Here is a 26,532-nt window from a genome sequence, read left to right as displayed (position 1 = left end):
TTTTGCAACTCATAAAACACAAATAAATGCAAAGTGGTTTGTACATGCAAATCTGTACTTGTATCTGTGCCTTTAATTTGCAATTGTGTATCATTTGTGCATCAACTTTTGCCACTGCGACTCGAGTGCAGGTGCTGTTAAGGTGCTGTAAGACTCACTCTTCTTTGTTTAACATGCAGCCTGTGTGAGGACAGGTGGAACCTTGTAAATGCAATGCAAATAATCTTTAATACAGAGCTGGCTGTTTGCATGCAGAAGGTTACACATAATGAATTAATTTACCCCCATTTGCATAAGTTTAAAGACACAGTTTCGTTCCTTCATCTGATTCTTAGATCAATTTTTTATACCATCTTATTTCTGTGCAAGGTTGTAGCCTATCCCAGCATGCAGTGGGCAAGAGAAAGATTCATTTTCCTCTCCTCGGGGCTGGGGAGGCTGTACTTTGACTAGGTGGAGGCTTTTCTTCTCCTTTTTCAACAATTCGCCTTTTTTCCTCTGAGCTCCAGCACAGTTCAGTCAGTCTCTGTGAACTTGCACCAGTATCACCTTCTGCATCACTGAAATAAAGGAGAAAGTCAGTGAATGTGTGCTGGATATAAAATCAGTCACTCCATGCAAGACGAATGAGGTGGTGACTTTGTGGAGCCAGAGGATGCCAGAATGAAGTTGTCTAATTAACATTCAAAGATCACTTCTCCAGTTTCTGGCTGAAGGGAAACTTGCTGCATGTTGACGCAGGCTCGTGTTAGAGCTTGTAATGTTTAAATAAAAGAGACATTCACAAAATGAAAAAATTTAGTGCAAAGAACATATATAGGATACTTCTCCTTTTCATTGACTTGAACAACTTGAGCCCCAAGTAACTGACCTGATTACTGTCCAGAGACGTTTCCCACTTTAAAGAAACTTGATGGAGGCAGAAAAGTGGAACAGAAATGAGCTCATTCATTACTGAATTTCAGTTGGCAGAAAACTGTTCAAATTATTTTCCTGCCGCAGTAATGACTTTTGACTTTTCATTGTATTTTTTTCTCCTTGTAGCCACTATAATTACTGGCGGAAGCTCACAGATCCGTGGCCTCCTGGGAGCCTTGAGGACTCAGCAAATGAAACCTTTTCATAATCTTCAGACCTTAGCTTCACTGTACTAGATGGGCTGCTTCACTGGCCAATGACACATGGAGGATGAGTCACATTACAATCCACCGTAAATCGCTGTTGTATAACATTCACATAAAGCATTGCCCTAATGCATCAAATGTAAACATTTCTTATTATCAGTCTGATGGTTTCATGTAACTCTGGAGTCAATGCAGCCTTAACGCTGGCTGTCTCTGGTCCAACTCAAGATAAATGTAATGTAATGAACCAGACTTCAAAAACAAAAGATGCAACAGTGAATAAGACATAAACATGATAAAAATAGAAAAACCAACAATGAATAAAGAGACGGTAAACAACTTAATTCATGTTTGTTGACATTTGCCAGGCTTCCTGGTTGTTTGGGGTCCCGCTGTCTAAAACCAATAACAATAATGATTAAAAACTGCAAAAACAATCAATTTTTCTCTTCTGCCCTAATTAAAACCCAGCATGTGGAAATGTGTTGATGTGGTTCCTTTTGACACAAAAGGGATTTTTGACAAAATACATAAAGCGTAGTTATTATTATAGTTATTACACATCTGTGTTTTATTTTTGTATTCCTTTGTCTAATGTGCATTAGTTGTTGCACTGTATGCATGAGTTATCTGTGCAGTCTTATTATTGGCTTGTAAGTCCTCTTTGCCCTGCATTAACCTGTATGAGTGGTGCTAAGGTTTGATCGCATGACTGATGGTTTATGAGCAAACTATTAGAAAGGCACAATGACAGAACTATAAATAGACTTTTGGGGGAGGGGTAGAGCAGTGTGTAACGCATAGACAATTACAAAACCAATTATATTTAGCCATGTATTGCAGCTGGAGTCTGTGAAACCTTGAGCAGAAGTGTGCGTTATTCAGTGGACTTCTGAAATGTGTCTTTAAATCAGAATCATGTTACATGCAGTTCTCTTTAAATAATAAGACCATGCAGTATCAGGTTGATAAAACTGTGGTTTTTGAGCCGTTAGAGGGACTCCACACACAGTGTTTAGCTAGAGACAGATTCTCTTCCCACTCACCGAATGGACATACTTCACTGCTATAACAACACTCACTATAGTCCACTAACAGCCTTTGGTGCCAGTGCTGCAGGATAAAGGAGAGCTGGTTGTTGGCACTGCAGGGGAAAGAGTAAGCTCAATACATCTGGCTGTGGGGCTTAGGAGTATAAAAGCTGTACAGTCGGTACAATAAGATATTTTTCTGCTCTTATTACAGTAAAAATGCACCCTTGAACAAAATGTGCTCAGATCTCAACACTTCAATCAGCATGTTTGAGTGAGTTTTAAAAAGCTACAACCTGTTTGCTTGAGATCTGAGGCTGAGGTGTGTCACCTTTTGGTGAAATGACGATCATTCTTTGCAGGTTGGGTGGTGTGAATCCTGCCTGCACTGGACCTTGGTCATATATCATTGTCCCTCTCCACTCTGTCCACTGAAGCAGAAATACCGCAAAACTGCTGTGCTGTGTCCACTGAAAGTGGTTATGATGTTCATCTATCGTGCATTTCCCTCCCCTCTGTCTCACTGTCACCTCCCCTGCTTCAACACAGAGCATGCAAAAATTTAGGAAACAGCCAAATTTGCTTTAAAACTTGCACCAGGAAACATGTTTTTAGTGTCAGTGTCAGTGAATGTCAGTATCTTTTTTTCTTTTTTTTTAGATTTGTACATCATGAGAGGACAAATACACTATCAGTACTATTTACTATTATCCAGCCTGCTAATTGGGATGCCTTGGTTAATGATGCTCACCAGCTTTTACTCCACTGTGACATAAGGCTGGAGGAAGCTGATTGCCTGCCTGCAGATTGTCATCACTCTGTCATCTCATATTTTGGGTGATGGTTGGCTCTGTGTGTGTGTGTGTGTGTGTGTGTGTGTGTGTGTGTGTGTGTGTGTGTGTGTGCACGCGCTTGTTTTTCTATATTTATGAGGTCCCAACGCCAGAAGCCCACTCACGGTGTGGGGTCCATTAGCTTTGTGGGGACCAAAATGTTGAACCCCATAACAAAAATCACTACATTTTAGAGTGAAGACATGTCTTAATGTTTGTCTTAGGATTATGGTAAGTCTATAGGAAATGAGGGTAATGTCCCCACATGTGACGGAAACAAACGCGCGTGTGTGGTGGGTCTAGCCTGACTGCGCGCCACCTCTCCATCAGTGCGTGTGCACGAGTGTCCGCAAAGCCGCTGCTGCTCCTCTCCAGGCGCGCAGAGCCATCCACAAACTTTGATGAGCTGTAAGCTTCACCAAGGCAACACAACAACCCCAATCACAACTGGGAGAATACGTTTTACATTTAACACGCTGCGTCCGCTGATTTGTGTCGATCAAGGTGAGTAACCTGCGAGCTTCACATTACAGTGATGTGTTTACAGTGCGCGTTTTTCCCTGAACGGCTGGAGCTCCTGTATGTTTATTTCCGACTATGTTTTGCATGATCTACAAGTGGCTCCGGAGCCGAACTGAAGTTTGTAAGGCTGTCACGGTATTGCAGCAACCTCATGATGTATTCTTTTCATTTTAATCAGGATTTTAGTGGCTTTTCACGTGCGCTTTTCTGCCTCGATGTCACCGTTTTTGCCCACCTACACCACTTATTTGCATATAAGCATTATTTCTGTCCAGTTTATCCGCTGGGGTCTTATTTTGAAGCTTTTTTTTTTTTTTTTGCGTATTAACCCATTAAACAGGTGTCAGCATGGAAAGCACTCCGGTTGAAATTTTCAAAGAAGAAAATAAGTGTCTGTCCACGCTGCTGGAGGACTGTTCAGTGAATTCTTCAGCCTGGGTGTCCGGATACTCAGACAGTCGTAATGTGACCCCCGATGATGGCTGGGAGCAGGAGGGCATGTCCCCCATCATCCCCATCATCACTGCAGTCTACTCTGTGGTGTTTGTGGTCGGCTTGTTGGGCAACTGCCTCGTCATGTATGTGATCATCAGGTAAGGTCATGTAAAACAAAGTAAGCATGCAGCCATGTTTTCTGTTATATTACCATAAAGGCAAATGCAACAAGTCTATGGGGTGTCCACTATGCAAGATATACACTGTACGCTTATATAGCAATATCATTTTATTGTGATTTAAAGTAGCAGAACAACTTTAGTTAGAGGGATCTAATCTCTTCGGCACATGTGGGAAGCCTAATCATGCCATGTGTTTTTAGAAATGCAGAAAACAACAGAGGTCCAGGTGGAGCAATGTGTTTCTCCAGAGTCACTGTAAATGTTATTACTTGAGGCAAAGCCACTGGCTTTCGCAGTGACCTCTAGGGCCATCTGGTCTATGTCATAGTTCTCCTCAATGTATCTGATGTCCTTTGATGCTCATTAGAGACAGATCCTTCACAGAGAGACATACTGCACTAAAGCCCACTTAGACAGCTCACCCAAAGCATGTAATGTGCATGTAAAATGCAGGGACAAAATATGTATGAATTTTGTAGAAAAGTGGAGTTCAGAAAACTAGTTTAAAGGGTTGATATCAATAATGTCATTTCTAATGCAACATTTAATGTGTGAAATACGGCATTGTAGAATCGATTCTGCCTCCTTCAGTGGATGAGAAGTGCCAGAAACCTTCAAAGTGGCCCATTTTTATAGATCTAATAACCCTCAAGACCCCCAAAATATAATAACAATATTCTATAAATCTTGCTGCGTCTGGGGGCATGATATTAATCAGAGTTGAAACCAGCGGTGCTTTATCAAGCTGATAGCCTGCTTGCTCCTCATTGGGTATTATTTATGGTGTGCGGGAGCAACAAATCAGCTCTGATGTAATGTGAAATGCAGCAGTGCCGTCCAGTATGCTTCGGTCCATAGACAACAATTACCTCAAATCAGACTGATTGCGTCGCCTGTCGGTAGAAACCACTTTTATCACTTCAGTTCCTGAAAATGCTGCATGTTCTACTGTTTAGTTGCTCCCCGGAGGACAGTAAAAAGAGGTTTTGTGTTGATTTAGTGCAAACAAGTATCTGAAATTACACTCATCCAGGCTCTTACAAAGACAATAGACACGTTAGATATTGAGCTATGAACTAGAAGTAAGCAAACCTCACACGTAAGCGCTCTAAACTATTGTTCTAGTCAATAGCTTTGTATTAATGGATCTAACGACTACATGTACTGTGAAAGGTGTCGCTCGGGGAGATTAACCCGCAGATAATCATCAAACAACTTCCATTTTTGATCTTTCAGCTCATTGTTTTGGTTTAGCCTATTTTTTGCTAGCAAGTTAGCAAAGTTAGCGACTAGCTGGTGAGCATGGTGGAGCATTAAGCAGCTAAAGAGCAAGATATTTCTCTCAGGAGTTGGTGGACAGTAAAACAGAGCTTAAAGGAAGTGAATATTGGACATTCATTTGGCAGGTGGACAAACACAAATGGGAACGCTAGCGTTTTCTGGCTAACTGTTTGCTAACATGATTGTCAAAACACCTTCACAAGCTCACACTGCTCCCAAGTGGCATAAAAAAACCCTGTTAATGCATGTTTAAAGGAATAGTTTGAAAATTTGTGAGAGACACTTTGAATTTAGATTTGGAAAGATTGATATTTGATGACTGATATTGATTCTCATGCCTGTCCATTCAATATGAAGCTACAGCTAGCAGCTTGTTAGCGTAACACTGGTGCTGGTGCTAATACGATTTTGTTACCTTTCGACAGAGCTGTTTCCAGTTTTTATGCTAAGCTAAGCTAATCAGCTGCTGACAGTAGCTTCATATTTGACATACAGACATTAAGGTGGTATCAGTCCTCTTATCTAACGTGTGGCAAGAAGGCAAATGAGTATATTTCGCAAACTGTCAACTATTGCTTTAAGGTTTAAGGTTATCAGTCCTGCCATATTGTCATGTATGATTTTGTCCAAGGATTTTAATGCAAAGAGAAAGAAGTTAGGCTTTTTAAATGCTCTACATGATAACTTGGCACAATAGATCTACTCTAAGAATCACATTTGCAACTTTAATGACAGTAGACAATGAACAGCCTGGTGCCTGCAGTGAAACTTATGTGGCCACAAGTTTGTTGCTGATGTTCAGAATTTTTATTATAACCAAAAAAAAATAAAAATAAATAATGCATCACTTCCTGTGAGCCACAGAAATATTGGCCAGTCACCATGAATCAGAGTAGGTAGTTCTGAAACATCTTATATTAATCTCAGTGCTTCATTACATTCTGTAGGCATTACCACTGGTTTAAAAAAAAATTCAAAATTTTAATTATATTTTATAAAGCTCATCCTCTACTGCTTTCTATTACTGCTATTATAATTTAATGAAGTGAAAACAAGTTGATTATGCGTGACCTGCAATCAGCAGCATACTATACATAACAATGAAGTGTAAGTCACAGAAATCACATTACCTATTCAAGGAAGCAGTGTAGTCTAATGCACAGTGTATAATTTGAAATGAGCTGAGAAACCTTTTAAAAAGTCAGCCAAGTATACGGCTGCAGCTCTGGTCACCTCTATCCCCCTCACTGTTATAGGACAAACTTCTGTTCTGCATGTTTAACAGGTACACAAAGATGAAGACAGCCACCAACATTTACATTTTCAACTTAGCCCTCGCTGATGCCCTCGTCACCACCACAATGCCGTTCCAGAGCACAGACTACCTGTTGAACACCTGGCCTTTCGGTGAGGTGGTGTGCAAGGTCTTCATCTCCATCGACTACTACAACATGTTCACCAGCATCTTTACTCTCACCATGATGAGTGTGGATCGCTATGTGGCTGTGTGCCACCCGGTGAAAGCCCTGGACTTCCGCACTCCGATCAAAGCCAAGATGATCAATGTGTGTATCTGGATCCTGTCCTCAGCCGCAGGGATACCTGCTTTTGTTCTGGGGGGCACCCAGACGAAGAGCGGTGAGAAAGTGCTCTCACATTCCTTTCCGAGCTGAGAAGCTTCAGCCAATTTTTTAAGTTGTGACATGCACTTGAAGTATGCGCTGGTAATATTTTAAGAGCAGAAATATATTCTATCAAGTCCATCAGTGCAGAGTTTTTCATTAGCCTCACATCATGCGTCATCCTTCCTGAATACAGATGATGGCGGGGAAAAAAAAGGCAGAGTTTAGAGCAAAATATTCCTGTTTGAGTGCAGATTAGCTGTTCCATGACATCTTGCTAAAGTGATGGCAGAAAGGCACAAAGTGGAGTTTTATTTATGATAAAGCTCAAGTGCACTTCATCGCTTAATTCACATCCTCTCCCTCCCTCTCTCCTTTGCTCCTGCAGACATAACTGAGTGTGCCTTACAGTTCCCAGAGCCGTACGTGTACTGGGACACACTGATGAAGATATGTGTGTTCGTCTTTGCCTTCGTCGTGCCTGTGCTCATCATCACCGTGTGCTACTCCCTCATGGTCCTGAGGCTGAAGAGCGTCCGAATGTTGTCTGGCTCACGGGAAAAGGACCGTAACCTGCGGCGGATCACGCGGCTGGTGGTGGTAGTGGTGGCAGTGTTCGTGGTCTGCTGGACGCCCATTCACATTTTCATCCTGGTCAAGGCGCTCGTGAGCGTGCCCGAAACCACCGCCATCATGGCCGCCTACTTCTTCTGCGTGGCTCTGGGCTACACAAACAGTAGCCTCAACCCAGTCCTCTATGCCTTTCTGGATGAGAACTTCAAACGCTGCTTCAAAGACTTCTGCCTCTCGGCCAAACTGAGGGGGGAGAAGGTGTCGGGGAGCAAGAAAGCCACCAGCGCCATGCGAGAAGCCGCTGTCCCCCTGGAGAACCCTGATGGGACTAGTAAGCCCACATGACTAGCAGTGGAACTGTCTTCAATTTCCCACATTGGAAAGGAAGACTCACATGACCTGGGCCTAACCCATGTCACATCAGCAATGTAGATAGGTTTGACTCAGTTCACAGAAGATGATTTATTTGCGTGCCGACACTGATATGATTTCATTTCAGAGATCAACTATAAGTTACACATAAATTGCTTTCCATCTTTTCCATAAATCCACATGGAATCAAAAACACTTCCCCTTTGCTGTGACTGTTGTCACTGATTCATATTTTTCCTTTTGTTTTAAAAGTTATGCATTTATTATATGAAGAGGCAGGAAGAAGTTTATGAGTGAGCAATCAGAAAACCATGTGGCATTTTGCAAACATTGCTGCATAAGTGGTAATGAGAATATAATGCCGAAATTCTTCAGGAAAATTGTTGACAATTTAGTGAAAAAAAGTAGAGACTGTAAAATGTAAACATTATTGGCTCAAGTTTCATACAGTATTCTTGTTGCAGCACTATTTTATGCTAATTCTGTTGTATTTTGTTTATGTCTGTCTGAAATTTTAAGATTCCTGTCATTTCCTCCTTTGATTTTTCCTATTGCCAAACGTGCCTTTAACAGTCCAGGATAACACAGCCTTGCATCAGAGGAAAAGGATTTCAGTAATGACGACTGAATGGGGTCCTACGGCACGTCATGCATAGTTTTCGTATGCGGTTAACGTGTCAGTGGTCGTTGCATGAATCACTGACAGCAGATATGCGCCAAAGCCCTTTTCACCTCTGTGAAGAGTCTGGAGTGTGCAGCCTGACTACAATGTGAGAGAACTGACTCATGTTGGACTTTGAAGCCGCTCTGAGGTAAACACACAAAAAAATAAGTTGCACGCAGTTGCATCAAAGCAATTTATTGCAGAGAGAAGTTAAAAGGGAAAATCCTGGACTTGAATGTGCATTTAATATTTGACAGAGGGCTCTCTATCAGCTTTGACTCTGGAGTTGTGTCCAGTTTGATAAGTTGTTCAATTCATGGTGTATAATTCCATCATCAAGTGCTGTTTATGGCTTTTACCATGAAACGCATTGGCCTATTGAAACGCTCATGCTGTTGCTGTAGAGAAATGTTCAATCAGTGCAATCTGAAAACACAAATAGCCGTTTAAACAAGCTGTTAAGCACATTGTTGAATACAGTTTATTCTGTCAACTGTACAGTATGATAGTATTTTGTAAAGATGACAAAAAACAACCTTTGCACAGACATCACTGAAATATATTGTACTTGTAGCATGATTGTTGCTATGATAGTAAATAATGTAACATCGGCAGCCTATATGCTTGATGGACTGTGCTGTTATTTTGAATGTACTGCAAATAGACTCTGTATTATATAAACATAGAAGTCATATATCTCATTAAAGGAGAACTTCAGCTAACATTTAAGTAATAAAATCTATTTCCATAAACACTCATGTCCCTAAACTAGAGTTTTGTGGGTTTGGAGAAACTTGTGTTGTTAACAAGTACATCATGTATACTGCCATGAAATATTTAGAACACAGATTTCTGCTACAAGACAACAACAAAAAAAGCGCGATTATTCTAAGAAAGGACACTGTGACTGAGACACCATTGTTTGTTTTGCAGTGTCTGTGCTCACTGTTTAAAGCTGCTGCTGTATATTGGCTTTGGTCGAGCAGGAGGTGTATTGATCATCCTGTGTGTGAAGTGCTTAATATTAAAGCAAGTTTCACGAATCCTCGTTGATCCTCTTCTCTCAGGCTTGTATGTCAATTTTAATTTGGAAAGTGTAGTGCGTGGTGCTCTCCTCAGATGCTGCCAGAAATATCTGTCTGTCTTTGCTCTGCATCATTACTTTTGAGTGTTTCATTTCAGCAGAATGAAACCGTCGCTTCTTTGATAGAACAAGTTTTAGTGTTTATGTGATTTTTCTGCACAGAGATGAGTTTTAATGGGTGCAGGTGGAGATTTTGTGTTTTACTGAATGCCAGCAGCTCCCCCCAGAGGAAGGAAAATGTAATTACTAAAATACAAGGGGTCTGGTAAAAGATAAATAAATAAACCCTGTGATTGACAGTTGCATTTACACAAGTGAACATCAGCAGATGGTTCACCACAGTCGTCCTAATTAGCGTTTACATTATTAGCTGTCTGTCCAATCAAGAGAAAATTCATTGTTTATCAATAAACAAGCAATTAATAAAACATCCACTGGTCATAGTTACACTTATGCAAAGATTTGCTTGCTTTTCTCCACCTCAGATCAATACAAATTAAATATAGGGGCCCTCTTTAAAACTGGGCCACAAGATCAGGTCATAAAGTAGGAACCACCATAAGGCCCACATCATCACTGCTTTCTCCCCATACTCAAAACAGTACAAATCACGTGACACACAGTCAACTGAATGGTGTCAGGGGCCCTTGGGGGTCTGTCGGTCTGGAGCCCTAGAGCTATTGCCTGCTTTGCCTCATTGGTAATCCAGCCTCAAATGAAGATAAGCAATATTAAAACTTTGCAATATCATTTCTGGCATTACAGACTATAAATGACTCATTTGAGAATTGATAAAGTAATTAGTACTTTCATTTATATAAGGAAAAAGACAACCTACCCCAATATTATTAAAACAGACATCAATCTAAGAGTGTATCCTGATTTTATTTTATTTTATTCTTGACTTTATTTGAGTTGTAACTTAATTTCTTCATGTTACTTTTCTGTGCTCCATCCATTTTTTTTCATGTGATACCTTTTGTAAATCACTTTATAATCTGGGTTTTGATTCATTGTATTTATCTTTAATAGGATGTCTGGAGGTAACACCATGTAAATTAAAGAAAATCAGTCAAACTACATTAGCAGCATGATGTCATGGTTGTGGTGAGGTTAGCACATGCATGTTATAGCTTTTGCCAGATGTAAATAGGTTTCTGTTCGGATATAGTTGGTTTACTGCTATAAATGTTAAATGTACAGATTCCCCACTGTCTGTTACTGTCTGTAACACAGAAAACAGCATTAAACAGTGTCTTTCTGCATCTGTATGACTGTTTGTATGACTTTGTAAAGGAGAAAGCAGTTTATAACCTCGAGCAAAGGAGAAAGAGCTGTGATAATGGGCATAAATAAAATATATGAATCATTAAAGACGTTTAACCATCGACTCCACCCTAACAATGAACATCTGAGCATTTAAGAGGGCGAGGCTGAGGGAGTCGTGATCACGTGACTGAGTGACGTCACCTCAAATTCCCTCTTCCGGGTGTTTCCCTCAGATGGACGGCGGACCGTGACAGCGAACTAACGCAGCTTTCTCGAGTTTTAAAACCCCTGGTTTCGCCAAAATGAACCGTATATTTGGCAGTTCGAAGCCCAAAGCTCCTCCGCCGAACCTCACGGACTGCATAGGAAGTGTAAGTATAATCCTGAAGGAACTTTTTCAACGCTGTCTTGTGAGTAAACAAAGACCGACCCCCTTCTCGCCTCAGTTAGCTAACTGTTAGCTAGCGAACTGCTAGCTAACTTTTATGAGCAGAAAACAGGTCAGAGTCTGTCATATTTAACTACCATGTCGTCTTAATAAACGAGCCAATTAGTCTGTATTAATCATTTGTGACGTTATTGATAGCAGACAGGATTAACCCATTGGGCATTTTTACCTAACACAATGTATTGATCGGGTCAGTCGATAAACAAGGTATTTAAACAAAACAATGGGTCCGTCTGTTCAGGTCATGAATCAGCATTATGTCATTTTGAGGAGGAATTTGAGTTATTTAATCTGCATGCAGCAGAAACCATACCAGGCTTTCAGTAAAATGACTGACATCAACCAGTTATTCAGGTTATTTGTCTGGGCAGAGCTATTATTAGCTTCCTGGGGTGGAGAAAAAAAAACAGATGATATGGGATGTTTAATGGTTCATCATTAGCCTCACTTAAGATACTGTGTATGTGTACCTAAGAGAAAGGCATTCCCTGCACTTTTCGCCTTATAGAGATTATCCGACTGTTGTGATCAATATGTTATGATCAGAGTTGATGTCCTGTTCTCTGTTTTCTAATCTAAGGTCGATGGTCGGGCAGAGTCCATTGACAAGAAGATCGCCAGACTAGATGCTGAACTTGTGAAATACAAGGATCAGATGAAGAAGATGAGAGACGGGCCCTCAAAGGTGAGACTTCCTGTCCAATGCTGCAGTAAAACAAAAAAAGAGCTCCGCTCTCGAAGTCCTTTACAGCTGAAGTCCATTCAGTTCATGTATGAGCTTCAAGTGAGCGTTCACAAACGAACATTTAAAAACATCTTTTTAAAAATCTAGTCGAAAACGGGCAAAATTTTAATTAAAGTGAAGAATTTTAAACAAAACTGTGAATCTGACACACCGTTGTTGTTTAGTAATTCTGCCTTAATCATGATACACTTGTGTCCTGTTTACTTGTTCATGTCGATCATCATTTGGTATCATTGAAGTGTTCTCCGTCATTTTTCTCATTTATTAGAACATGGTCAAGCAAAAGGCTATGAGAGTCCTGAAGCAGAAGAGAATGTAAGTAAAGCCAAAGTGTTTGTATCATTACAACATGACAAATAAACCCTCTGAACATTTTCCTCATCATTCGCAGTTATGTGAGTCTAACTGTGTTTCACCATTATATCTTCCAGGTACGAGGGCCAGAGAGATAATCTCATGCAGCAGTCGTTCAACATGGAACAAGCCAACTACACTATCCAGTCCCTGAAAGACACTAAAACTACAGTAAGACAGAAAATGATCTGCCAGATGTGATAATACCTGAAGAAAGTGTGGCTTTCTGGTAACATTTGCTTTTTCCTTATAGGTTGACGCCATGAAAACCGGCCTCAAAGACATGAAGAAAGCATACAAGAATGTGAAGATCGACAAGATTGAGGTATTTGCTTCTTGGCTACAGATTTACTTCAACAGGAGGGTCATCTAATGTTGGCGATTAGTCAGCAGTTAAGAGATATATTTTCTTTTAATGTGCAGGATCTTCAAGATCAGCTGGAAGACATGATGGAGGACGCCAATGAAATCCAGGAGGCAATGAGCAGGAGCTATGGCACCCCTGAAATCGATGAGGACGACTTGGAAGCAGGTCACTAACATACTCCAACGACTGGATTTTTTTCAGGATTATATGGTTTACATAAAATTTAACTTTGATACAGGAAACCACCTTTAATTCCTCATTATGCATGTGTCCACAGAGCTGGATGCGCTGGGAGACGAGTTCCTGATGGACAATGACAGCTCCTACCTGGATGAGGCTTCATCAGCTCCTTCCATCCCAGAGGGCCTGCCTGGAGAGCAGTCAACAAACAGGGTACTTCACAGTTTTTAGGACTTTTCTCATTAGTTTACAGAGCTGTCTTTAATGAGCACTCTTCTCCTTCTGTTTCAGGACGGCGTTCTGGTGGACGAGTTTGGCCTTCCTCAGATTCCTGCTACATAAAGGAGCGATGAGAGCACTGGCGCTGGTTTTCTATGTATCATAGCCTTTTTTATATTTATCCAACTGACACTCCCAGCCCTAGAGTGCAGCCTTGAAAATCAAAGCCCTGTCCAATGAATGATGGGAACTCTAAATTCTGATTATTATTCTGAGTTAGCTAATGTCATACGTATCTGAGATGATTGTTGTAATCGGGACTCTCTTAACTTTGTACAGTTTCTGCAGCGTTGAGTTGCCAAGAACAGAATAAATCTATTTTTCAAATGATTCTTAATTTTGTGTGATGCGTTTAAGTCATTCGAAATTCATCATTTGTACAAAAGTCACTTTATTGTTAAGTTAAGCAGGCAAATAATAGCCAATAACAGGCATTTGGAAACAACTGTGATTTAAAAAAATAAATATTGATTTCTTTCCGAAAAGTATCGACAAAAGTAAAGACCCCTGATGGCACATCCGCATGAGGAAGATTATCTTCATCATCACCAGCTCAGCCTGTAAGTCTGAGGGAAGATCTTCCTGTGCAGATATTCCACCACGCTGTTGTTGTTTTGCAGTTTTTCAAATTCATAGAAAGGAATCTGGAAGGAAAAAATAATTACTCGGTCATTTAATAAAAACAAACAGCTGACGGGTTAACAGAAAAAGAAATGGGCAAAACAGTCCCAAAGGTTGTAGTTTATGAGCCATGTAGCAAAATGGACAGACCTAACATCTGGCTGACTCTCAAAAACATGAAAGTGAGGGTCTAACCTGAACAACTTCATATCCCAGCAGCCTCAGATGTCGCTGCTTGATGGCCTCTTTTCCGAGCAGCTGTCTTTTGTTTGAAGTGAACCTCTTCTGTCCATCAATACAGAGAGCTATCCTGTAACACACAGCAAACAGCAGTGTGTTCAGACCTGTTACATCACTCCTCTTGACCATCCAGCTCTCAAACATGAACGTAACATTCAGCCTTATACATATAATGCATAAAACCATTTACCTTTTGTGCACCTCATCATTGTAACTGGCAGGAAGCACGTATCCCTTCTCATCAAGCTTTATCTCCACATCTACAGGAGCAAAAACAAATGTTAAGCCTTTGGTAGGCAGTCGACAGGAAGCATTCAGGAGATTGGCAGCTCTCGTGCGTATGTTACCGAGTGTGTAGCAGTACGGCGTCAGAACTTTGGATCCAAAGTACGAACGACCCCCGAGAAATTTCTCCAGTCCAGATTTCACAGAGTTGTACAGCTGTACGTCCACTGGCGTCTCCAGGGAGCGTCCGGGAATGAGGAAAGACTTGATGTGATACTTGGAAAGGAGTTTGGGACCCTGAAGACACACACATGCATTCATTCATCTGATTAGATCCATTTTGCTTTCTATTGTCCTTTGAATGGGAAAACATGAAATATATTGTTTGGCAAGATAAAAACAAATACATTTTTAACCATATTTGATGCCTGAAGTTGACAATTCACACACATGTGAAATTTTACAGGTTAGTTCATCAAAAATATGAAGGTTTTTATCTACAGTCACTACAGGAAATGCAAAGTCACTCAGCCTGTACGGGTTTTAACATAGATGACTGGAATTCACTGAACCTCTCAGGCTGATGATGTTAAGTAAGAGGGTGTGTATTCAGGTTTCTGACTGTGTACTAATCCTGTTGGACTGGCCTCATCTTTAACATATTCAACCTTCACATATTTTACCTGATAGAAAGGACACTCCAACTTCAGAGTCATGTAGAGCTGGGTCAGCTGTGCCAGGGTGATCTGGTCCATCCCTTTGCCCTGCTCTGCAACACAGTCGATTATATTAGTTATTTTGTCAGTTGTTTGGACAATCAGGATGATACTGCATGTGTCTGACAGGATGCTTTACCTTGCAGTTGCTGGAGGAAGTAACTGCTGAAAACTTTGGAGACAAAGTTAACGGGGAACCTCTCCACCAGGGTGCAGGAGTGAAGCAGAGAGAGCATCGTTCGAGGCTGGAAGTGTGTAAAGCGTGAGTGCAGGATGGCCTCAACTTTCCTGAACAGCTGGCTGGCGTTGGGCGGAAGGTACCCGAGCTTACCCAGAGCCATGATCTGCCTGGCTACCTGGCTGGTGTTGTAGTCGTCTGCTCGGTACACGAAGCTCTCTGCGATAGCGTCACACACGGGCGGGGACAGGATGTTCCTGCGGCCAAAGAACTGAATCACCTTGGTGACCGTCTCTGGATGGGAGGTGAAGGCCATTGTGGGCACATACCTCTCCATCGCCTCCACAAAGTAATGATCGCTGTGGCCAAAGTGCATAAGGGCCCCAAGCACAACGGTGAGCTCGTCATCAGTGAAGAGACGTACATGCCGCACGGCCTGCTTACACAGGCTGATCACAAGAGGCATGGCCTGCGTCTGATGCAGGATCACCAGAGCACCGAGCACCCCGCTGACGGCTGCAGGATCCATGCGGGTGGTAACAGTCACAGCGTGGGTGTGCATGGCATTCAACAGGTCCTGGTATTTTCTATCTTGTACCACACCACCTTGCAGTAATCTATAAACAGCAATGAGATCTACTAGGCTCCACTGGGCAGGCTTCTGCTTCTGGATTTGCTCCATCACCTGTTCCAGCATCACACACTCAGGACCATCTATAGCCAGCATCGCTTGGCCCAGTGTGCACAGCTGGCCCACAGTCATCTGCCCTCTGTCTAACCTCTCCTGGCTCTCAGACACCAGCCGAACCATCAGCGTGCTCCACGGATCCAAAAAGAGGCGTGTGCAAGCCAGGAGAGCTGATACCAGCCCAGCATCTGTCAGCCGCTTAGACTCCTGCTCCAGCTGGAAGCACAGAGCAATGATGGTGTCCTTCTCCAGCACTGTGGGATCCCTCAGAGAGTTACCCACCTGCTCCAGGTCGGCCACACGGTGAAGCGCTGCTGCAGCCATGGTGTCACACATAATCCCCACTGAGCGTAGCAGTGCGAACACCTGCCGGGATGAGGAGCAGCTCTTCAGACGCTGCTGGAAAACCTGTTCCTCTGCAGCCGTGGGTCGGTGCAGCTGGGTCAGACGGAACCGAGGTCCCGAATCTCTGTGGAGTCCGACAGAGCTGCTGGCGACGAAGCACGGCTCCCTGATGATGGTGGTGGTCAGGGTCCTTCTCTCGCAGTCAGGCTGGAACCTCCTGCAGTCCCGGCTCCGGATGCAGCCGCCAGCTGAGGTACACAGGCAAGGTACACATACCTGCTGACCCGCACTACTGGTACTCAGGAGCCTGGTGGGGCAAACGGGTCCAACAGGAGGGTAACGTTGAATCCCGAACTGCCAGAGCTGCGGAAATCTCTGGATCAGCTTCAGAGCCATGACTCTGGAACAGGACAGGTCATGCCCAGCTGAAACAGCAAGAAGAAAAACTAATAAACAACAATAAAAATTAAAAGATCTCTAAGGACTTGTTCGAGGACGACGCATTGATTCACAATATGTAACCAAACCGAAATACATAACTACGGGTAGTGGGAGGACTCAGACCCTCCCCTCTGATGTTAACTAACCAACCTTGAGCGTGCTGTTAGCTAACGTTAGCTACTTAGCTGCTAGCTTCATGGCTAGCCTACAAGTGTCGTACTGCTCTGACTAGCGTTTTTTGTTTGTTTGTTTTTGTTTTTTTAAGACTAACGCTTTGACTCACAGTGATAAATAAATAGCAAATGAGAAGATGAACCCGACAAAAATCATACCCGAACTTTCCGACAACAGCAAACGGTGGCGGAACCGGACGATGAGGCGTCCAAACGTGACTCCGTAAGGCTCGCGAGGCTTTCAATGCACCTCGTAAGTCTGTGTTTCTGAAGTTGAAGAACGATTTCTCAACCTTTTCGATTTTTTGATGGGAAATAAAATTGATCGTGCAACAGAAATATTGCTAGATAATCAACGCAATGCTTGCACAGGAGTAAACGAAAGAGCTGACCTATACTACAGGGAGGTGTTGTCTAATTCTTATTAACTTTAGCTCTAAAACACGCAACGTTACCATTATCGTCACCTAAACCCCTACCGTGAACTTCACTACTCAAATTTTCCATTCTGATAAATTAGGATATCACAGAAATGTTCATACGACCTCCACATCACCATACCGAGTATTTTTTAGTTAGCTCTCAACTCCGAGGAACTTCAGGTGGTGTCTTATCAGACAGCACATGGAGGCAGCATGACGCAGTTTCAAACGTTCATACAATATTCATACACTAGGGGGCGATATAACCAGTAAGTCAAATTCCAATGTACAAATGTGTCCCTCACTCCAACTAAAGACCCCTACAAAACCCCTTCCCCTTATCATCGTCGTTTAGACTGCAATTTGACTGTGCTGTAATTCTTGTCCACCACAGGCCACCATTAACAGGGTGCACTCAAACAGCACTTTAAAAGTTGAGAAGCATCCTGGTCCATAGTGGAAGTACTCAGATCCTAAAAGTAACAATGCCTATGTATTACCAGCAAAATGTACTTTCAAGTATCAAAAGTAAAAGAACTAACTATGCAAACAACCACATTCAAAGTGTTAAATTATGGAGCCCTCAAGCTCCAAATTGTGTATCTTAAATATTTTAATACTCACAATAATTGTATGCAACAATATAAAAAATATCTTTCTGGACTTCAAGGACTGCCCTCTACTCCAATCTGAGTTGATCTAATCAGCAACATAACTGAAATTACCTGTGTGGGTATGAGGGGACTTAAATCTATACCAATGAATGATGTTTTGTATGTAAAACCAAAGTAAATCCTAACAGTAACATAAATGTAAAAAGTACAATGTTTCCCTCTGAAATCTAGGGGAGTGTAACATAACACACATAGGATATACTTAAGTACAACACTTTAGTGAATGTACTTCCTTTCCACCACTGCGCCTGCTGCTAAATACGATGGAACCTGATTCAGTCATGGGATGGATTATCAGGCTTGTTTGGTAACTCAAGTGTCCTCACAGGTCTGTTAGGTAAGATTTTTTATATTCAGGTGTGTATGGTGCTTGGGCAGTTTCCCTGTTTGTGCTCATATTAATGCTTTTTCCAAGAAGAATTCAGCTGGTGCGAGTCTGTGCACGTTAACTGAATTTGGTGAGAAGGGAGAGCAGACTAGTCAAGACTTGACTGAGGAGGGACAAATGGTCCATAAGCATTTTAGTTATTGCACAGGGGGAACAAAAGACAGAATAATGCAACACTTATTTCAGTTGTCATTTATAGACGGGAAACAGTCAGCAGAGTACAACTTGATAGAGGGCTTTATTCAAAAAGTTTATATTATAAAATGTAAAAATTCAGCTAAACCCGATCTCATGGATTGCAAAGATTTATCCCTTAGAGCTTCCAAGGTGCTGCCACTTCACATCTTTACATGACTGAAAAACATCTGACAACCTACTGGAGACTTTTCTTCTTATTAAGAGATGTGCGCATATGGCAACACTGGAAGTTCACAACAAATAAGAGTGGATAGTTATTGCTTTGGTTTGTTTAAAATGGGGTTTATACTGGAGGGTTGAGACATGCAGCACGGAGATCGAGCTGACAGGAGAGGCGAAGAGGGTGGAGAGGAGTTTGCTGGCATGGCTCTTTAATCGTCCTTATCCTTGGCACCGTGCTTTAGGATGCGTGTGAACTCCACATAGTTGAAGTTGTTTTTCTTGTCAATGGGGGCCTCCCTAAAGAGCTCGTCCACCTCCTCGTCTGTAAACCGGTCGCCCATTGTTGTGAGCAGCTCTCTGAGGTAATCTTCCTGGATGAATCCTGAGGGGAAAGACAGTCGAATCAGATAAGAAGGCTAAGACGGCCTGAATCAACATCAGAATCTCCTGAAGAAATTCCTCACTCGCAATGATACAATTACCATTTTAGGCAAGGCAACTTTATCTGAAACAGCTTCGAAACACAGCTGCAATTTCAATCAATCTGTTCAATTAAAAAAGAATAAAATGATCTTATTGAGGTCATCTTTACATTGGTAAAGGTTTCACAGCTGAAAGGAAATGACTAGCTGTGCTATTATTAGAGCAAACTGGGATTTTTTTATGTCCATTATTTGAAAGAAATTCAGAATTTACCTGTCCCCTCCTCATCGAAGCAAGCAAATGCATTTCTGATCACATCCTCAGGGTCTGTGCCATTGAGCTTCTCCCCAAACATGGTGAGGAACATGGTGAAGTTAATGGGTCCAGGAGCCTCCATCATCATGGCCTCCAGGTACTCATCAGTTGGATTTTTTCCTGTATGAAGACACAGGTACAGTACACTTTAAATTCATCTGAAGAGTTCGACTGCACAAGTTGTTTTAAGTATGAGTGACATTAAAAGTTAGATATGTTTACTTGTAGAACTAGTTTTCAGACAGCAAACAGCATAGGCACACACCCACATGATTAAATCGCAGAACTGTTTACAGCCTCTTCGTGACATGTAGGATCAGCTCATCCTCAGAGACTCTGACTCACCCAGTGAAGCGAGCATGTCGTGAAGGTCCTCTTTGTCCACAAACCCATCACGGTTCTGGTCAATCATGTTGAAGGCCTCCTTGAACTCCTGAATCTGAGACTGGTCAAACATGGCGAAGACATTGGAAGTGGCGCGCTGAGGGCGCTTCTTCGTGGTCTTTCCCTTAGCCCTTTTGCTCGACATTTTTACTGTTTTATACCTGCGGAAACAGACCAAAATATACACACGCTGTTAGAAAAGGTAAATACTCCTTAAAGTACAACACTGTTCTTACAACGGTTCAGTTTGAGTGACTGACTGTATATTTGCATCCTTCCCTTCATACGAGCAGTGTGTTTAATGTTAAGACAGCCCTTCCTTACCTACAATGATATAGAACAACAGTAGGGACAGTAGAAGAAAATGAGAAAGTAAAGGCTTGACAAGATGAATGACCCCTTATAGACAGGGAGACAGTCTGATCAAAGGTCAAATAGATTGTGTCATTAGTCCAAATACGATTTTGCCATTCGTGCCCAGAACTCAGTGGCAGAGTATTTAAATCCTCTGGCAGCGATTTCCCCAGTGTGGTGTCCTCACTGAGCTATAAATGGAAATGTTCCTCATCTTTCTAGGTTGATCAGCTCACTGCCTACACTAAGGGCAGGAAAACTACTGATGTGAGGACAGATGCCCTTATCAGGCAATGTCTCGAATGGAGATTTAAACCATCCTACATTCACATCTTTGTGTTGACAGATAACTCGTGACTTTCCCACTGGGTGTTGATGGAAAATGGATTCAACCAGACTGGCCGACAAGTACAGTGATATAGTGGAATATTAATAATCTGAGTTAGGGCTGCAACCAATAACTGTTTTACTTATGAACTGAACTGCCCATAATTTTAATATTCAACCATTTGTTGCATAAACGGCCAATCACAAGTTCTGAAAGACTGTAGGCAACTTTACAACGAAAAGCTGCAAATTCTCATATCAAAGACACCGACAACAGCAAATAATTAGTTTATTATTGAAATTTTTAGACAAAGATTTACTGTTCCAGGTTTAAAAGAAACACTATAAATGTGATCGTACAGTACAGTCAAAATATGCAGAGAAGGGATCCTAGTAAGAAAATAATCTGACGTTATTGTGACATTTGCGTTTGCTTGTGTTGCGCACTTTGCAAACCGTGCAAGCCAACAGTTAACATCTAAAATATTCAACTTATTCCTATGTTTATTTGTCTAACGACCTGATTTTAGTACTATTTTTGAACTCCTAGGAGACTGTTAAGTACGTACAGTTTTAATGATCCGCGGCCTAGCTTGAGTCATATAAAATAAAAAGTGTGCCTACGGCTGTGGATGTAAGCCCACTGCAAACACCGAGCAGCCGCTTAAGTTACCCAGACTCACGGGTGGATTTTCAATTCGATAAGATAACAATTAACTTTGCAAGTCTAAAATGCCCCCGCTAATAAGCCGTCGATTTATCACAGTATCATTACGTTAGCTGTCGAACCATTAGCCGCGCAGCTAACAGTTAGCCGTGTTTTCAAAGCGATCATCAACCGAAAACTCAAAATGGCACTATAACCGCTTCCTAAGACATAAGTTGTATTGTATCCTCATAAGAAAGTATTTATAATGTAGCTAACTGTGGTAGACAGAATAATAGAGGTGAAACTCAGGCTTACCTGTCAACGACCCGATACTTGCAAGCTAGCCCGGTGCTGCTCTTTTTCTCAACCACCGCCCTTCACTTCCTGATAATAATGTTGGGTTCCGCACAGAACGGTCAGAACAAACCAACTGAGGAAAATAGGGGTGTCATTGAGTTTGAAACCGTTGTTACACGCCTGAAAAAAATACATGCATTAATTAGATATGAATACTACACCGAAGTTTATAATTTACTAAATTCTATTCGAAAACAGATCCTAGTTATTATCATTTGAAGTAATAAAATACACAATGTACCTTCACACCCCCGGTGGATTAAATGTAACTTCCACAAACGCTCCCTTGCCTGCGTAGACGTTCCTGGATATGCCCTTTTAAGGGAAGGAAGAATGCATCCCTTACATTGTGCATTACGGCGAGGTAAAGCATAAATTATCACCGTGGGAAAAAATGGGCGTTGCCACCAATAAGGAAAACATCTGAGAAAATTATTATTTAATATCAAATGCTTTTGCTATTGCATTCATTCTGCAAATCAGATGCAAATAAAAGCAATCTGAGTTGATGCTGTTTGTCAGGGAAAATAGTTTATTGCTTATTCTGATGACTCAAATTGCTTCATATGCATCTCACCTGGGTGTTAGTTTTGCTCTTTTTTAGCATGTACCAATCACCTTAGCCTGTTTGTGTTATTTGTATTTTATTTATTGCTGTGAAAATGTTTTTATACTGCCTTCTTGGGTGGGACTTTTAACCCCAATTGGACTTAGTCCTTGTTAAAATAAGTGGAGGAACGGACAAGTAAAGGGAAGCTCATATACAAAAACGAAAACAATAAAGGGAAAAATGTTGATAGGATGGATAATTATAGATAGTGACTACCCAGTGTGGGTCAGACAACAGTTGGTACCCCGGTCATTGCTGCAAAGGGAGGCTTACCACTGCAGGGATAACAGAATGTGCAACTGTTGACTCACAGGTTAAAACAAGCCACATCTGTCCTTTTGGTCCAGCTGTCATATCACAGTCAAAATTGATAACACAATGGTTGAACATGTGCCATGAGTCACTCACAGTTACTGTATGTTGTAACCAAACAGACCACCAGTCTAGAGCTCTATCGTCTTAAAATGTTGTTAAAGAAAGGCAAACATGAGTTTTTACCTCTGTGAGCTCAGTATGTTGTTACGTCACTTTGTGTAATGATCTAACATCACTGTCAAGCAAAACGTAATATGACTGACTTACTATAGTTGGATTGAGAAAGCTAAAACTGTGTGATTGGTTAAACCCACTTTTCTTTAAACTTTCAAAGAAAATTAGTGGTGGTCTACCAGCTGCAACAGCTTTCATATATGTAGGCATTAACCATTTCATGTCCAGGTCTAATTGATTTCACTTGTAAAGTATAAGCAAAAAATTTCTTCTTAATCTTCTTTGGTTGATCTCTTTGTATATATTCATGGAAGGTCCTGCTAACTTAAATATACAAAATGACTTAGTTGTAGCATGTATTGTAGCGTCACCTTCATCCACTAGAGTGTGCTAGCGTCATGGAAAACCCTTATATTGCTTAGTGGCGTTGTAGACTGTTAATTGAGGTCATAAATAGACAGTATGTTACCCAATCCTGTGTGGGAGCTCATTTAATTTGCTCATGTTAGAACTGTTAAGTTTAACATTTACACAGCTTTACTGTGTGGGAGCCATACAAAGCACAACATAAAAATAGTCCTAATAAGTCCCATGAGACGTCCATACAGTTGGAATTTCCTGGACAGCTGAACACAGTGACATGCTGCTAACACAAATATCATTCATCACAACCGTCTTCACTTGGACAATCAAACTGCTGGTGTATGTACATTGAGAAATGGACAAAATATTACCAGCATTATTGAATATGATGCACACCTGCAATATCTATGGCCTTAAATGCACCAGAGCTGAAGCAACGCCTTTCTGACAAAGTGTCTACAAAATGTAGGCCTTACAGCTGCAGGGTGATTGCATTGAAATACATTTGATTATACAGAGATATTCTTTCTGTTAAATCAATAACTGAGCGTAGGTTTCACCATCCTTGTTATAAGGTGGAGAAATTTACTGGTGACAACGGTTAAGCACTCTCGTTAAAATTGATTTATGTGACACGTGACATGTAAATACCATAGAGTACAATGGGATGAAGTCATTAGGTTACTATCTTGGCACTTTCCTGGTAAGATATGCACAAGGAAAAGAGCCCTGTATATGAGCTGAGTGACAACTGTTTGGTAACTGGGGCTTATAGTCAAATTAGAGTAAAGCCCAAGTTGTTTGTGATATAAGCTACAGAGAGAGTGCATGCTATTCTTTGGCATTCATTGATATTCACTAATCCTGGAGGCTACCTTTAGATGGTATTAATACACAGATTTTATCATACAAATATGTACAATGTGTCACTTTGACTTATGGTTGTATTAACCTAAGAGCTATTTTTAGGTGACTAAAATAAATAATTATTTGGAGGAGGACTGATATCACTGTCATGTCTGTACAGTAAAAATGAAGCTATAGCTCGCAGCTGTTAGCTTAGTTTAGCATAACAACCAAAAGCTCATTTAGCTTCACCTCACCTTAAAGGCTAGTAAAACTATTAATTAACATGACATTTCACCACATCCAGATATCTCTAACTTTGAATTATACTGCAGCTAGGACATTAATGGTTTTTAAGAGTCATTTGCTTGTTACAGTCTCAGCAACATGATTTGAAGTTAACATTAGCAGTGCTGTTACGCAGATATTATTACTTGTGGACAGAGGCAGGCCAGCTCTTTCTCTTTGTCTCCACTCTTTATGTTAAGGCAAGATATACAGCTACTATCTGTCGAATTAATTCAACATTCATTAATAGTTTTACTGGTGTAGGTTGGTGCATTTTGCAATTTTTGGAGAGAGCCGAACTAGCTGTTTCCCTGTTCTTGGTTGTTATGCTAATCTAAGATAACAGCTACTAGCTGTAGCATCATAGCTTCCATACAGACACGAGTTTCACATCAGTCTTCTTTTCATCTAACTTCTCATTTACGCAAATAAGTGTATTTCCCACATGTTGAATGGTTCAGTAAATATAGTTAAAATGCACGTTAATTACAGCATTAAAGGCTTGAGAGTCAGCTGGACAGGCTGTTCAAGTCACTGCTGCTTTCCTGTGATTCGTTATCTGTCATGTCTCTCAGTTAATCGTAGTGGTTCAAACCAGTCATGTTGGCAAATTATTGGGTGGCTTGTGACATATCCTACTGTACTTGCAAAATATATCCCATATTCATTCGACAGCGTGTAGTGATGTGACCCTGCTTAATGTCTCATATTGTTCTCCTCAGTGTTGATCTCTTTTAATGGGTTTACACGTCAGATTGCTGCCATAACATTTCAGGTATGTTGCCATGCTGACTATTGTGTCATGTGGGACGGTGGTGGGTGAGGGCCAAAAAGGACGAATGATCAACACAGTGGCCTTGGAGGTGTTCATTGACATGATGTTTGCCATGGAAACTTACTAAGTGTTTGTGTTGCAGTCAATTTCCAGAACAACATCCAAGCATCTGTGGCCAATAAATTAATATCGGCCTGCCAAATGGCCTCAAAAAATCTTTATTTAAACAGGAAAGTCCTTTATTTTGGAAACTAATAATTAGGAATCATATTGGCTTCAGTAGTGTATTTTTATCTGCCTTTGATTTATTTGAGTATTGCTTTTAGTAGCTGTTTATGAGCAGAGGGGACGAGAGGGGACATTTGTTTACTTCCAGAAATGAGAGTGAGACCGAAGGAGAGAGTGACAAAGAGACGGTAACTGGTATTTGTTGTATGTGAAGCAAGTAACAATAGCATAGCTAAAGTTAGCAACAGTCACAGCTGAGACTGCTGCAGTAAAAAGTCAAGACAAAAGCTGATAGAGATTAACAGTGATGCCATACTGTCGGCTAAAAGCCAACAAGACCATCACGGTTGTGTAATGGACTTAAAACACTAGAAGAATAACAGATATTGAATCAAGATTGTAAAATTAAGCCAGCTGCTTCACAACTTTGGGCATCGCTGAGAATCAGGAAAAGTTGAGTGTGAGGTGCTTTTGTACTGTGACATTCATTTAAAGTATGTTGACTTTGTCATATTAGTAAGAGGTAAACTTATTTCTTTACTTCTGTTAAGTAACAAAATAACTAGCAAACAAGCAAAAGTAGAAAAAGAAAGAAAAAAAAATGCATATGTTCACTCATATGTGCCGATGCTTATATTTTACAAATGTTATACATGTTTACGATGGATAAAGGAGGCAAGAATTCATAGTAAAAGATCAAATAATATTGCTAATGTTTGGACAAATCTACAACAGTAATCCTGTGTTTACCTTCATATCAGTCAGTAATGCTCATCAGCATAGACCTGCACCCATAAATGTGTTGCACTCTGGGAGTTGACTTGCCCCCCACTCTCTGCTCTCAGCTATATTTATCTCCACCCTCACCATAAAAGGTTGTGACTGCGGCTTGGACACTCCGGCAAGGGCCAATATTATTTTTGTTGTGTAGACTGCAGCCCTGTACTCACCTGCCTGTAGGTTTGCCGGGATATCAAACTTTAAGTGTGGAGTTGGACCACAGTTTTCCATTGAAGCTTGGAGTTTGAGGCTTTTTGTCCAGGGTAAGTGGCAGCTGCTGGGATGAGATGTGATAAACCAGGTTGTAGCTCTTGCACATGTCTGTTTTAGCATGCTGAGAAAATGCCTGATTGCCTGAATCTTATATGATGTCTCGTCAGCTGATATTGCAGGTTTGAATTTGCAGATTTTCATGATGTTTAAAAGACTTTTCCCTGTGGGTTTCTTTTTTGATCAAGGAAATATTACGCAGTTTTTGGCAAGAATATTTTTATATATACATAATTTC

At 41.1% G+C, this 26,532-nt stretch overlaps 4 protein-coding genes and 1 long non-coding RNA gene across 6 annotated transcripts; 2 read left to right on the top strand and 3 right to left on the bottom strand.

Annotated features, from left to right (window-relative positions):
- Nucleotides 1-460: 460 nt before the first annotated feature.
- On the bottom strand, nt 461-2,554 carry LOC139346548 (uncharacterized). Its single transcript, XR_011603278.1, has 3 exons — nt 2,452-2,554; nt 2,171-2,268; nt 461-560 (listed from the first exon to the last, which is right to left on the bottom strand). It is a non-coding gene; the product is annotated as an uncharacterized lncRNA (long non-coding RNA).
- A 746-nt stretch (nt 2,555-3,300) lies between these two features.
- LOC139346843 (delta-type opioid receptor-like) lies at nt 3,301-10,987 on the top strand. The gene is made up of 4 exons (XM_070986173.1): nt 3,301-3,492; nt 3,851-4,103; nt 6,694-7,046; nt 7,419-10,987. Exons 1-4 carry the CDS (start codon nt 3,390-3,392, stop codon nt 7,946-7,948), a joined length of 1,239 nt encoding a protein of 412 aa, XP_070842274.1. The 5' UTR covers nt 3,301-3,389; the 3' UTR covers nt 7,949-10,987.
- A 223-nt stretch (nt 10,988-11,210) lies between these two features.
- On the top strand, nt 11,211-13,700 carry chmp5b (charged multivesicular body protein 5b). The gene is made up of 8 exons (XM_070986174.1): nt 11,211-11,363; nt 12,021-12,125; nt 12,454-12,500; nt 12,617-12,710; nt 12,793-12,864; nt 12,963-13,071; nt 13,184-13,299; nt 13,378-13,700. Exons 1-8 carry the CDS (start codon nt 11,295-11,297, stop codon nt 13,426-13,428), a joined length of 663 nt encoding a protein of 220 aa, XP_070842275.1. The 5' UTR covers nt 11,211-11,294; the 3' UTR covers nt 13,429-13,700.
- A 41-nt stretch (nt 13,701-13,741) lies between these two features.
- fastkd3 (FAST kinase domains 3) lies at nt 13,742-17,217 on the bottom strand. 2 transcript variants are annotated; one of them, XM_070986656.1, is made up of 7 exons: nt 17,152-17,217; nt 15,307-16,803; nt 15,135-15,220; nt 14,574-14,748; nt 14,417-14,486; nt 14,182-14,296; nt 13,742-14,009 (listed from the first exon to the last, which is right to left on the bottom strand). In XM_070986656.1, the coding sequence occupies exons 2-7, from the start codon at nt 16,772-16,774 to the stop codon at nt 13,911-13,913; spliced, it is 2,013 nt and encodes a 670-aa protein (XP_070842757.1). In that variant the 5' UTR covers nt 16,775-16,803; nt 17,152-17,217; the 3' UTR covers nt 13,742-13,910. The 2 variants fall into 2 exon arrangements, with proteins under 2 accessions (XP_070842757.1, XP_070842759.1); XM_070986658.1 differs by lacking the exon at nt 17,152-17,217 and adding an exon at nt 16,970-17,131.
- A 1,435-nt stretch (nt 17,218-18,652) lies between these two features.
- On the bottom strand, nt 18,653-21,673 carry myl12.1 (myosin, light chain 12, genome duplicate 1). Its single transcript, XM_070986228.1, has 4 exons — nt 21,604-21,673; nt 19,920-20,119; nt 19,533-19,694; nt 18,653-19,218 (listed from the first exon to the last, which is right to left on the bottom strand). The coding sequence occupies exons 2-4, from the start codon at nt 20,101-20,103 to the stop codon at nt 19,046-19,048; spliced, it is 519 nt and encodes a 172-aa protein (XP_070842329.1). The 5' UTR covers nt 20,104-20,119; nt 21,604-21,673; the 3' UTR covers nt 18,653-19,045.
- Nucleotides 21,674-26,532: the final 4,859 nt, after the last annotated feature.

The sequence above is a fragment of the Chaetodon trifascialis genome, chromosome 18 (genome assembly GCF_039877785.1).
Source record: "Chaetodon trifascialis isolate fChaTrf1 chromosome 18, fChaTrf1.hap1, whole genome shotgun sequence".
NCBI lineage: Eukaryota > Metazoa > Chordata > Actinopteri > Chaetodontiformes > Chaetodontidae > Chaetodon > Chaetodon trifascialis.
The sequence above is the reverse complement of the archived record's forward strand: the minus strand, read 5'-3'. Positions and strand labels throughout refer to the sequence as shown.

Coding starts and splice junctions, on each gene's coding strand:
- LOC139346843 (XM_070986173.1), top strand. CDS start 3,390: ATGAGCTGTAAGCTTCACCAAGGCAACACAACAACCCCAATCACAACT. Junction 4,104..6,693: donor GTCATGTATGTGATCATCAG/GTAAGGTCATGT, acceptor CATGTTTAACAG/GTACACAAAGATGAAGACAG. Junction 7,047..7,418: donor GGGCACCCAGACGAAGAGCG/GTGAGAAAGTGC, acceptor TTGCTCCTGCAG/ACATAACTGAGTGTGCCTTA.
- chmp5b (XM_070986174.1), top strand. CDS start 11,295: ATGAACCGTATATTTGGCAGTTCGAAGCCCAAAGCTCCTCCGCCGAAC. Junction 12,711..12,792: donor TGAAAGACACTAAAACTACA/GTAAGACAGAAA, acceptor TTTTCCTTATAG/GTTGACGCCATGAAAACCGG. Junction 12,865..12,962: donor TGAAGATCGACAAGATTGAG/GTATTTGCTTCT, acceptor TTTAATGTGCAG/GATCTTCAAGATCAGCTGGA.
- fastkd3 (XM_070986656.1), bottom strand. CDS start 16,774: ATGGCTCTGAAGCTGATCCAGAGATTTCCGCAGCTCTGGCAGTTCGGG. Junction 15,221..15,306: donor CTTCCTCCAGCAACTGCAAG/GTAAAGCATCCT, acceptor ACTGTGTTGCAG/AGCAGGGCAAAGGGATGGAC. Junction 14,297..14,416: donor AATGATGAGGTGCACAAAAG/GTAAATGGTTTT, acceptor TGTGTGTTACAG/GATAGCTCTCTGTATTGATG.
- myl12.1 (XM_070986228.1), bottom strand. CDS start 20,103: ATGTCGAGCAAAAGGGCTAAGGGAAAGACCACGAAGAAGCGCCCTCAG. Junction 19,695..19,919: donor CGACATGCTCGCTTCACTGG/GTGAGTCAGAGT, acceptor GTCTTCATACAG/GAAAAAATCCAACTGATGAG. Junction 19,219..19,532: donor CTTCGATGAGGAGGGGACAG/GTAAATTCTGAA, acceptor CTTTCCCCTCAG/GATTCATCCAGGAAGATTAC.